Source organism: Falco biarmicus, chromosome 1 (assembly GCF_023638135.1).
Source record: "Falco biarmicus isolate bFalBia1 chromosome 1, bFalBia1.pri, whole genome shotgun sequence".
Lineage (NCBI taxonomy): Eukaryota > Metazoa > Chordata > Aves > Falconiformes > Falconidae > Falco > Falco biarmicus.
Genome location: NC_079288.1, coordinates 9,496,171 through 9,509,038, shown reverse-complemented (window position 1 = coordinate 9,509,038; position 12,868 = coordinate 9,496,171). Strand labels below are relative to the sequence as shown.

Below are 12,868 nucleotides of genomic sequence, written 5' to 3'. Positions count from 1 at the left end.
AAATATAAGCACAGGCACATGTCGCCTATAGCAAACCATCCACCCCCGGCAGTCCCTCCTCCCTTACACAAAGCAGCAGAGGAAGAGCTGGATACAGTTTGGGAACTCTCCTCCCACTTTTCCCTGCTCCTTTCCCACCTCCAAATCACTCCACAACAAGCATCTCACAGATGAGCTAGCTACCACATCTTGGTTTAATTAGAAATAGTTAGGGTTCATTAGCCCAGCCCAGCCTGAAACGAAGCCTGGGGCTGGGGTGCCGCCGGGGCGGGCAGGGACAGCAGGGCTGCCTGTGCCCCCCTGCAGACACGCTGCAGCAAGGTGTTTGGAGAAGCATCACTCCCCTCCACAGCCCCATGTCCTGTCTGGAGCTTTTTAGCATCACTCAATATGCAACAAGAAAAAGTTTTCAGGGCAAGTACTACGATTTGTTTCCTTCCCTTCCACCTCAGCCCTAAAAGGCACCTACCTTCAGGTCAGGGATGCCATAGCCTTTCCGCAAAGTGATCTGGAAAACCTCCAGAGAGCTGATGAAGGCTGCCAGCCTGGTCAGGCTCTGCTTGCCACTCCCACCCACACCAACCAGGAGAGCGTTTCCTCTGGGGGACTCCAGGATACGGTTGATGCGGCAACTAAAGTGAAGCATACGAAATCTCTTATTAACGAGAGTATTTTTCTTTTTCTCTGCCTGGTGCTTTTCAATACATATTTTATTCACTAAGAAATTGTATTCTGAATGGGATGAAAAATGTCAATCTAAGAGACACATCAGCAATCAATCCCCATCTCTGCTGATACCTATACAAAGGACGTAGCTGATGGAAAAAATATTTTGGTAGCAATTCAGGCTGTGTCCAATTTTTTTCTCATCTGCCGAGTCCTGCTGGACAGAACTATTTTAAGGTGAATGTCCGAACATCTTTGCGGGGAGGACAAGGGTCAAAGCACGCTACATTGCCATGCCAAAACCCAGAACAAAATTCAAGGCTCTGATACAACTCGCCAGTAAAAGTTTTCTCTTCACAAACCATTTGGGATTCATGTTCAGGTGAAGAGTCCTGCTGTGCTTTAAAGCATATTCATATATGTCTAGAATGGCATAAAATCCATCTGGAAAACACAGTCCATGCTTCTTATTTATCCAAACCACCACTACCTGAGAGTTAAGATTTTTTTTCACTCTCAAAATAAACTTGCTGTTATTTTCCAGATCTGTTCACTTGTCCTGTGTGAGCCACACTGTGAATTCTGCCTGCTTCCAGTTTATTCTCTTTAAGCAAATGCTGACATCTCCACATGTTAAAACCCCAAGCGAGGCGGTTTAGAGGATCCTACCTGTGAAACCCTCACTGTCCGGTGTCTCAGATGCGCCCCCTCTTCACATCATTGCCTTTATTCACTCAACTGAGTATTTTCTTAGAGTATTCCGATTAATTTTTAAATAAGACTGCAAGGAATACTGTACTGTTTCATTACAACTCAAGTATTTTATGATCTATGCGCAGACTCCCCACTGATTGTGAAATTATACCCAGAAAAGCAAGCCAGTTTGTGTGGAGATCTTTAGAGTTCCTCAGAGAGTTAGGCTCTCCCTGAAGATGCCACTGTGGTCGCTGCCCCGATGTGCTCTCCAGGGCTGTGCTTTCTGAATGTGCACACTGAGCCCTGGGGTGGGAGGTGACTGGCAGGTATCTCCCATTTCCTAACATAAATTAAGTCCCTGACTTTTCCTTTTTTTCTTTTTTTTTTTCCCCCCCTGCAACTGAAAATTTTCAGCAAATTTGAGCTGACATTCATAAGCTGTTCGAGATGGAATAAGTTCTGCGCTGCAGCAAAATGCAATTTCCAAGTGCAATGAATGAAATTCACCCAGCTCCAGTGAAAATCATACTGAACACTCAAACCTCACTTTCCTGATTATCCACAATATAAGCTGGAGGGATAGTGCCAGGTTTTGTTGCAAATCCCAATTTATATAAAGTGCAAAAGGAGCGCAAGATTACTGTTATCGTCACCTTTCCGCAAGCAATGCAAGCAGAAACACCTATGGACATCAGGTGGCACATGGCTCGCTAGCACAAAGGAGTAAATGCCCACACCATAAGGGAAAACATTCCCCAGCACACTACACTGCAAAAGTAAAAATTTGTTGAGCTCTTAGAACAGAAACAGTTAAACGGCTAGTTAAAAGGAGTAGCACTTTATATTTTTATTTTTTTAAAATTTGCATGAAAGTAACTGCATTAAGTTGCCAGGTCCAGCAAGAACTGAAATCAGGCACATGGCTGTGCAGCAGGACAGCGACTTCCTTCTAGCTTAGTCACAAATCTGCAACGCCTGATACAATGTTTTCATACAAAATCAGTTAAAACTGTGATTTACAGGGCAGGTCCATCTTCTGAAGGGATCTAAAGCCAGATCTGCATTTCAGCACCCAGAAATGAGTCTGTCTCTGCTGGGATTCCCAACAGGCTTTTAAATCGTATTTGAAAGCTGGAGGTACGCCTTGCTATCTATACCAGGCATGTAAATAGCTTCATAATCATCAACTGGAGGCTTGCTATTTTCATATAGTCCCACACATCCAATTTCCAGAGGGAATCCATCCAGATTCTCCAGGCACCAAAACGCGAGCAGGATTTCCAAAAGATCAAAGCAGGTTGAATGCCTCAATCCATTTGAACTGGTAGCCTGAAGGCACATAATTTTGCTTTACATACATTTGAAAATCCCACTAAGAACCTGTGTAAACACAGCTCTAAACCAGTTGTGAAAGTGTTTTGGGAAATCCCAGTATAACCAGTTCTGTAGCTGGCGGTCAAGTGAAGACAATAAAGCGCTTGAACGCTGTCACATACAATAAATGTTCATGCCATCTACAGAACATCAAGGGACAAAGATATCATAACAGCGACCGGACTTTAAAATAACCCCCAGCACGCAGCCTCTCCATCTGACAGCCCCAGGCAACCTCACGGCTCCAGAGCTGCTCTCCGAACACCAGCTGGAGCAGCAGCGCAGCGCTGCTGCCGGACACACCGCATGGGCAGGTGAAGCCTCTGCACACCTGCAGCTCCAGCAGCTGTCACACACTTACACCCTCCAGAAAACTCCACAGAAGCAATCTGCACAGACAAATGCTATGACGAGACCACAAAGCCAGAAAATCCCCTTACACGTGGCACATGGCATCCTCAAAGAGTACCAGGTTCATGGCAGCGTTGACCTCATTGTAGTTGTCCAAGGCTTCCACAAGGACCTGGTTCAACTCCTCCCAGGATGAAACTGGCCTGTAACTGGGTTCACCAACGCCTTTAGCAAAATGGCAATAAACATTCATTCTCTTGGTCTGCTCTAAAGTTTCCTCAATGTCCTGTCAATGTCAAAGAGGACAAAAAAGAATAATAAAATATATATTTATATACACACATGTAGAACAAGCATAGGAAAAAACCACTGCAGGTCTCTGCCATCTTTTCAAGTAAGGTATGGCATTCCAGCAAATGCCTTTTATGCCCATATAGTTGCACCCACATGTTGGAAAAAGGGTGAAAGGGAAAGAGGGGAAAAGGAGAAAGCCCCAAATCTGACTTCTTTTGCTCTGACAACTTTTTGTCAAGTCACAAAAACTCAACTCGTTACCATAAGAGAATGTGGCCACAAGAAAAGCCCCGCGGCAAGAGCCGTAGCATTAGCCTGTTGCATGGACAGTGATAAACCTGGAGGAAAGTCTGCTGTCTGCACCGCTTATCGCTTCAGCGAGGCTTGTGTGATTCACGTGGCAGCACAGCTGGGTGATGCCGGCCCGAAGGGAAGCAGGTCTGGAGCTTTCACTCGAAAGAAACTTTGGAAAAAGGGAAAGCACTAGGGATTTGTGCCTGCATGTCACTGTGCTCCCATCAAGACCAGGGATCTGATCCTTCTCCTGCTTTTGCCACAAGACTTAAAGCACTTAAAGGAATTTAATTAATCCACAGATGCCAAATCGCCTCTCCCCATTGCCCTTCTGGAGTGCATCATTCACCCCTGTCACAGCAGCAGCAGCCCAGGATGCAGATGACAGATTTTGCTCCTGGGCTCCCATTAAGAGCACTGCCCTCCAGGCAAGCGAGAGATGGGCAGACACTGGGTCAAACTTTGATAATGATGTACATGCTTACAGGAGAAAAGTTCATTGGGAAAGCAGAGTTAGGAACCTCAACACTTACATCATAGAATTTCTTCACCATCTCCAGCTGGATTTTATCAAAGGTACCGTAATCGTTTTCTTCAACCATCTTATCCCGGTACACCCGGTTTGACTCATGCAGGTAGAGTTTCACTAGGTCTTGGGGTTGCTTCAGACATTCAGGGGTAGAGAACAGAAGGCCCTATGGAGAGCAGAGACAGTCAGTGAACCCCATCATGACCCCAAGGAACCAACTTCACCCCAGCATCCAGGCTGCCACGCTTAGGAAAGAGCCAAATCGCAATATGCAGAGTCATTACAGCAACCTGCAACTGCCCCTCTGAACAAGCCCCTACTGAACAGTCCCTGGAGGACATGCCCTCCGTCACCCCCTGTCTCCCAAAGCAGTTTGTATTTGTTATACTTGTTTCGATACCCTAAACAGCATCCCCAGTGCAGCCTGGCTGGGCTGCTGGTCCTGACCTCAGCAGCAAAGAGCACACAGTGTGGCTTTTTTACATCCCAACACCATGCCACGGGTGCTTTGTCAAGAAAAAAAAAAAAAAAAAAAAAAAAAAGAGTTTGGAAATTTTAGTGGTGGTGATTTTTTTTTTAAAAAAAATAAATAAATTTTAATTAGGCGCATTCTGCCTGCAGGAAATACTAGTTGCTGTCTGTTTATCACAGTATGTTTATCATGAACTCTATTAAAATGCATAAAAGAATTATATTACAAAGAGATGTCGCCTATAACTAAGCCTATTAACAGCACACAGGGTTTTCAATGGTATGAATTAAATAGCTTTTATTCCTAACATCTAATTATTTATACGTAAAATATAAAATGTATTAAAAGCAATGTAAAGCAGTCCCTCTCAGCTCTATGGATCATTGCTCAAACTGTTTGGGTTTCACATTTGTCATTACAGCTGCCAAATTGTTATTGCATTTATTTCAGAAAAAAAAATAGCAAGAAGAGCTGACAACTTGAAGAGAGAAAGGTGAAACCCATCAGGTCCTAAATTGATTTAAAATACCTAAGATTTTAAAAAACTAAATCAGTCACTCTAAAGACACCCTGAGCCGCAAAAGTTGTGTTCTTGATGCAAGCATGTGTAAGGCTACCTCAGAGGGAGGAAAACCCACACTTCAGGAATCTGTAATCAGTTTATTAGCTTAACACCTGCACATCTCCCTTTTCCTCACTCTGCAAACCTGACCTGCACACTCCTCTCAGCAGAGCTATCACGCTCCTCTGTGAGCACACCAGCTGTGTCCCCAGCAAGCGATGGGGATGCTCTGCCTGTGAGGCTGCTCTTCCAGCCACTGCGTCTATGGCTGGGATGCACAGAGGAATCACGGCCATGGGTCACTGCACCTCTGATGGATGTGGTGCCAACACTAAAAAAGAAAACAGATAGCACCTTGCCCTTTGTCACATCAATGCAAGTTTTATCCATTTGGCTCTTGAGTCCTCAGGTTGTATTTCAGCCAAATCTTTCAGCTTCTCCCCCTCACCAGAAAGGTCAGAACTCTGCCACACCAAGGCTTCTCTACACAATGATGTCAAATGTCATGACGTCGATAAGATAGTGACATGCCAGCAAAGGCTTTGGCTGAGAGGCACAGCCGTGCCCATTGGGGTGCCAGGGCATCGCCACCGGGCTGCAGGGAACCACCACACTCTGGCTGAGATTCATCAGATCAAGATTTATTACCAGGTAATCCTGAGTGACAGGCTCCTCAGCAGCTTAATAATCACCCCAGGAGATGATGATATTTGGCACGGAAATGGGGAATATGCTAATTGTCCCAGCAAGACTTGTCTGCTGTGTTGTCGCCACGCATCAACGTGCCAGCGGAGACAGGCTGTCACAGGTCTGACAAGGCAGGACCTGAGCTCAGCCAGGCAATTTTCCCATGATCTCCATGAAACAAAGGACCGAGGAGCACCCATGACCCCATCCGCCTGCCAGGGTGCCTGTCCCCTCCCAGCAGGATCTCACGTGCTCTGCACCCACCACAGCTGTGCTGGGGAAGCCTGGGAGGTATTTCTGCCACCCATCAGAACCCTGCAGACAGTGACAAGTACCCATCAGCTCACACTTCACGACGTCAGCAGGCTGGGTGGCCAGCAGCCCTGGCCAGGGGGGCAGTTCCCACCACGGCTCCATGAAGGAGCCTTAGCTCACAGCATTACACACAGCAGGTTATTGCAACCCTCTGACCAGGAACTGTCTCCAAGAGCCACATCGCACACACCAGTTCGCCAGAGTTTTATCCCCACCTCCCCAAGCATTGGTTCCTCACAAAGCCTTGGAAGATTTCCACGAGACACCAGCTTTTATGCAATACCATTTTCTTCATCTGCAAGTTTCAGGTGCTTGAGATTTCATTTGGAGCCACTCACAAGTAAAAGGATCGCTCATCCTTCTATAGCGAGATGCGCAGCACTGGTACTGCCCGCAGTATCTTTGAGTCCTACATCGCACAGCCACATGATTTTTAGTAATAGAGTAGGTCTTCAAAGAAAATATTCAAAGTCAAATGGTCAGGTAGTCCAGTGGAGAGAGATATTTAATTGTTTCTTTGTACCCTAATATGCCTTTAGGGGAACACATGGAAGAAATGCATACTCCATCTCTACATGGAAATATATTGCATATAAATAGACAAAACAGGAACTAAAAAGGTCTCTGCACATACAGGACAATCATGGATAGTCAAAGGCTTTGCATGCTGCTACCTAGAACACAATAAAACCTACATGTAGAGAGAAGCTGAATATTTGGATTTAAAAAAATAAATAAAAAGCACTAGACACATTCAAGCCATTTTGGCAAAACCTGCAAAACCGTAACACCCATCCAGCAACCAAGGTCTGAAGCAACATAATGTGAATTCTGGACACCAGGCTTGCTAAGCTGATAATTATTTCCACTTCTGAAGCGTTGCACCCCGCCAGGCTCCCTGCCAGCAGGCTGGCTCCCTGCTGGTGCTGAGGGCAGCACCGGGGTGCACAGCCCAGCCTGCCCTACACACCAGCCCCAGGGAAGGTGCACGGCGAGTGCGAAGAGCAAGTTAACGTGCTCCCGCAACGGGGTGATCAGGTGACAGAACAGAAAGTCTCCTGGGCATAAAAAGGTAAGAAAAATAAATTGCTTTCTTTGCAGTCTAAATAACATTTAAAATAATAACTTGTGCAGTGCAGCAACCCCTTCCCGGGTGTCCTGCACTGTTGGACTACGCACTTGGCTCTCCTCCTTCCTGGCGTTACTCTTGGGGCTCCTGGAGCAGCCTCAGCACTTTGAGGACAGCGGTGACATGGAAACAGTGACAAACACAGCATTTCTATCAGCAGTGCGTGGGCCAGGAACCCGGAGTGCTATTTAAAAGTATTGCACCTATTTTAAAACATGCTCATCAGAGGGGATTGATGAGGGGCTCCAGCCACCCCACCGGCCCTGCAGAATGCTGCGCCTGCTGCGTGTGATGGAGCAGCCCATAACCAGCCGCTGGCATCTGGACCTCCATTAGGAAAATAAATAGCAGGGATGGTAAGACAGCAGAAGGGGGAAGGTCTAAAACCAGGCCGGCTCAAGTAACCAGATCCCGACCAAGCCCAAGGCTAAGTCATGCCAAACAACCGCACAGATCTTCATGTGACATGTTGCTTGGCAATCTTGTTAGAAAGGGGAATAAAAAGCAAAATACAACCCTGCTGAGTCTATGATTATTATTTTACAGAGATGACAGATATAATTTAGAGCATAATACCATGGTAACCCTTTCAGATGGAAAGACAGACAGCAACAGGGCTTTCTCTGGTGTGAGCCAGCAGGGAATATATTTTTAAAAAGCATAATCCACAACTCTGTCACTGCAGAGACCTGTCTTCTTTAATCAAGGGTAAATTGCCTGAGGCGTACCAATCAATTTAACTCTGCAGTGCATGGTGGGACCTAGAGGCATGAAAAGGTGCCATAGGAATGCAAGGAGAAGTAGTGTCAGACTTTAACCATAGATGGGACCTGCTACAACAGGAAAGTAACAGCACCTTCCGATGAGCCTGAAGGACTATAAAGGACTGAAGGGTGACCTTGCCCCTGCAACAGTACCATCACTAACAGCAAGTGATATAGTCCAAAGACAAGGAGCCAGGGCTGCCATTCCTGCAGATCTTGCCTAGACTTACTCCAGCCCCTTCTTACCTGGACTGTGGTTTCCATCCTTCTTTCACCCTAACCATTTCCAGTGAGATGTGACAGCAAATTTAAGCTGGTTTATTACAGCTAGATTTTACACTGTACTTACTGAGCCTTCTGTAAGCATTCAAAAGCAGCCCATTAGCCCAGGGGGTTGAAGATAATCACCAATTTTTGAGGGTCCTGGTTGTTCTTTTTCAAAATCAGGAAGGAGCATCGCTCAATCCAGACCCTAGTGGGTTTCCAGGTCAGCAGGGATCTGAATGTGCTTGCGCACTTATCAGAGAAACTGTGTCCAGTGCTGGCTTCCTTCTCACCTTGGCTCCCTTTCTTCATCCACAGCCCTCGTGGCAGTCCCTCCCTCCCTGGAGACTCGTGTGCCCCTCTGGGGAGCCAGCCCCTGCACATACTGCCCTGGAGACACCAGCTAGTTCCTACATAAGGGCCTGAACCAAAGCTGAGGGTGAGGACATAACTAGTCAGGCACAAAGAAGTCCCACTGAAGATGCTCAGATCCCCAGAGGTGATCATACCAATTAGTCTGGACAAACATGAACAGTGCTTGACAAAGCCAGCCTGCTGCTGCGTGCCCCGGTCTCCTGTCGCTGGGTATATAGGCTGCAATTTTTCCCTTTGGTTTCACCAACACCTATTTTTGTCTAGACAAACCTCCCTGGTGTTTTGTCATCATTCGGAGTGAAAACCTGCTGGAGTCACCTTCAGCTGAACCCTTGCACCAAGCAACACAGCCACCAGCCTGATCAGCTCGGGTCGGGTGGCGATGGGTATTGGGTGCAGAAGGAAAAACAAGAAGGCAATAAGCATCCCTGTCTGTCTGCTGAAAGGAATTACTGCTGACTTGTTTTGGGGCAGTCTTCCTTGTTTTGTGCAACATTCATGTACATACCAGCTCAAAATTAACTCATTCTTCATTAGCTGCAGTAATTAAGACACAGGTTCTTGGAGTGTTTTGTAATGAGACAATTAGCACAGGGATCCTTGTCATAAAAGCTGTCAGGCAGTTTTGACAAAGGAAATCAAGCTGGGATTGTAAAGTCCTACTTAAACGTTTAGGTACAGCATTAATATCTAATATTGTATGATAATGACAGCGCCGCTGGGCAGATTGCAGAGGGAGCCATCGTTAGCGACCTGTGTAGAGCCAGCAGCATCACAGTACAGCGGCAGCAAGCCCAGGGCTCGTCTCCTCTACCGCTGCAGGTTGCATACGGTTTGTGCCTTTAACAATTATCACTGGCTGCTTGTATAATTACAGAATAGCTGGTAAAACAGCAAACCCCAAGTGCCTTTTATATATGCAGCTATTACGCACTTGGTGTTTGATTGTTTGTCTGGGATTAAAAGGAGTTTGGAAAAGGCACTATGCGCTGACTTACAAGCCTTACCTCCACCTTTCCTCCACCTTCCCACAGGCTAAGGAAACTCAGATGGCCCTCACTGGGGGGGGAGGGGGGGGTCCTCCTATTTATTTTTTCCCCCTCTTTTTTTTTTTTCCAAATAGCACCACATCACGGGTCATGGGTCGGAGGTGTAGACCGCAAGGTGGGTGCAGAACTGGCTGGTCAGCCAGGCTCAAAGGTCTAACTTGAGGCCAACTACCAGCAGTGCTCCTCAGGGGTTGGTACCAGGTCAACGCTGTTTAATTTCTTCCTCCATGACATTGGCAGCGCACTCTCAGCAGCTCTGCAGGTGACACTGACCAAGCAGAGAGGTTACGGCACCAAAGGGAGAGACCTTGAAAGGCTGGAGAGAAACGCTGTGTGAGGTTCTATCCACTTTTGGGTCCCCCAGGACAAGACAGATGTTAATGTACGGGAGCGAGTTCAATGGAGACCACCAGGATCATAAAACAGTGGAGCCCAGGACATGCAAGGGAAGGCTGAGAGAAACGGGTTTGTTCAGCCCAGGGGAGGAAGGAATCTCACTGCTGTCTGCAGCTACCTAATGGGGAGTTATAGAGGAGAGCGAGCAATTTAGGGGTTTTATTTGGGATGTGCATAGCAAAGGGGCAAGAGGCAACAAACACAAATTGCAGCAAGGGAAATTCTTGGTGAAATAAAAATATATAAACTTCACCACAGAGCGGATTTAGCAATGCCAAAAGGCCAGAGAGTCTATGGGAACTCCAGCCTTGGAAACACTCACAACTTGTCTGATCAGCCTGACCTAACTTTGAAGTTGGCACTGCTTGAACAGGGGGTTAGACAAAAGACCTCAAGCTAAATTATGAATTTATGAAGATATAATGGATGCAACACATGGAAATGCATTCCCAGGCTCTGGAGCTTCTTTCACACTCAATTTCAGGGAGGAAAAAAAAATAATAAAAATAAAGTGCTCCAGCAGAGCTAAACAGGAAACCAGGAGCTCTGAAAACCCTGAGAATATTTAAGGTAAGGAAATAATCAGGAACAAGCAGGAAAAGGTAAAAAAGGATTTCAAGAAAAACTGAACCACAATTTAAAAAACACGAGACCCAGGAGACACACTCCCCTACTCCTGCAAGCCATGTGATAAACGAAAAGCCATCTGAGCTCCTGTCACTGCTCCTACCCTCTGGGCCAGCACCAAGATCTGGCAGGACATTTTCTAATATCCCACAACCTTAGCACCTTTCAAGAAGGCTACAGTTAAAATTAAAGCTTCCAGTTGAAATGCTCCTTTTCTCTCTCTCTCTCTCTCTCTCTGCCTTTCAAAGCACAGATTAACTAGAAGTCAGGATTTAACATGACCCACATCTAACGTCAAAGGCTGCCGATGTTTAGCTGAGCACAAGTGACAGGTCTGATTCCTTCTCGACACAATGGAGTTATTAACTTTTTCAAAGTCCTGTTCTTGGATTTCCCATTGCCTGTCATTACTTCAACCCTTGTCTGATGAACCAGAACACAAGGCACTGAACTTTCAAGCACCTACCGTGTAAAACAGACATTTTAATAAGGAAGGTAACAAATTACAAACTGGGGTTTTACACCAGGTTATGGTGTTTCTAACCTCTTGACTAAGAACTTTCTCAAACTTTATTAATCAGCCTTAAATTCTAAACGGCTCTTTGAGCAGCAATACCTACTGCTTCAAAGCATGAAATTTCCAGGGGAAAAAAGAAAAAAAAAAAAGCAACAACTCTCCCCACTGTTGAAGAAAGCATTTCTAAATCCCCTTGGTATAGAACTGGCTCCAGTGGTAATTCAGTTTCAGCAATTAAGTCAAAGCTGGTTTTGATTTATTTATCAACTCTTCATTATTTATGAACTCTTCCAACGCCACCCTCCAAGCCCATGCTGAGTACTTGACCATTGAGGAGCTAAGAAGACACAGCACTATAGGCCAACCAGCTGAGTTGAGCCAGTTACTGCTCTCCTATTTTCAGGGCCAGTAGCCCACTAAGCCGCTACCTACCACACTTCAGTGCAATAAAATTATTTCCCTGTGTGGTGGAACAGCGCCGCTAATCTACACGTTTATACGCGTGGGGCTGAGACTCACCAAGACAAGCCCAGCTCCATGACACTCACCAACAGTTGCTTAAGTGCTGAAGTCAGGAGCCCAGAGCTCCCTTCTGTTGGTTCCTTCCACAGCCAAAGGGCATTTCAACCCACCCAAAACCTGCACCTCCTTCTGGAACTGCTCATCCCACCCCGTTGACCACAGGAGGCTGCAAAGTAAATGAGCTTCTATGTTACTCTAAGTCCCGGGTGATGGCTCTGGAATCCATCCAAAATCAATCAAATTAGGGGATGGTCCAAGGTCATCCCCTTTCCTTGGGGGACACACATACTGTGTCACTGCTAGGTGGGAGATTGCGCTTTGCTCAGCAAGGCTAGCTGGGCCAGAGGAACACAGGTCCACAGTGTCCCACAGCATCAGGACAAGCTCCAAGTGTCACAGGACAGCAACTGCACTTACTTGGAAGATATTGGAGAAGTCTCTCAGGTTGAAAATGTAGTGGAACTTGATAGCCGTTGGCAGGAAAGTAGCAGCTACTTTCTGATGCAGTCCCAGGGCAAGGGCAATCAGCTGCTGAGCAGATTTTTGCACAGCCCCTGAAAAATTCCCACTCGTCAGGTGCTGCGTTAAAATGGTGCTGTAGATCCTGGACAAGGCATCGCGACCAGGGATGCAGAGAGCGAAGACACAGAAGTGACGCTGAGGAAGAGAAAGGCATGGAAAGGTCAGAGAGATGGGCAAGCACCTCTCAAGCTAAATGCCCTTGGGGATGATGCAATTGGACACGGTGCCAGATAATCTCATCTAGGCTCCCCTTCCCATGAAAGGCTGGACCAGATGATCTTCCAACCCTTCCAAAGGACATAGAGGTCCCTTCCAACCTGGGATCTCTATGACTCTGTGACTTTCTGTCCACCTAAACAAGGCAGTTTCCCTCTTCTAATTTCCCAGCAGAGGACAGTTGGCATCATTCTGCTTATTAAATGGATTTTCAACTGCATTTCACAGCTGCTACATTGCAAGTTCA

The 12,868-nt window shown here is 46.4% G+C and overlaps 1 protein-coding gene across 1 annotated transcript in view; it reads right to left on the bottom strand.

Moving 5' to 3' along the window:
- Positions 1–12,868, bottom strand: part of DNAH9 (dynein axonemal heavy chain 9) — a 186,292-nt gene that overhangs the window by 106,711 nt on the left and 66,713 nt on the right. The window contains exons 41-44 of the mRNA XM_056342836.1: positions 12,301–12,540; positions 4,209–4,370; positions 3,177–3,373; positions 470–632 (exon numbers count right to left, since the gene is read on the bottom strand). Coding sequence (XP_056198811.1) covers positions 470–632; positions 3,177–3,373; positions 4,209–4,370; positions 12,301–12,540 — 762 coding nt within the window. The remainder of the gene's footprint in view (positions 1–469; positions 633–3,176; positions 3,374–4,208; positions 4,371–12,300; positions 12,541–12,868) is intronic.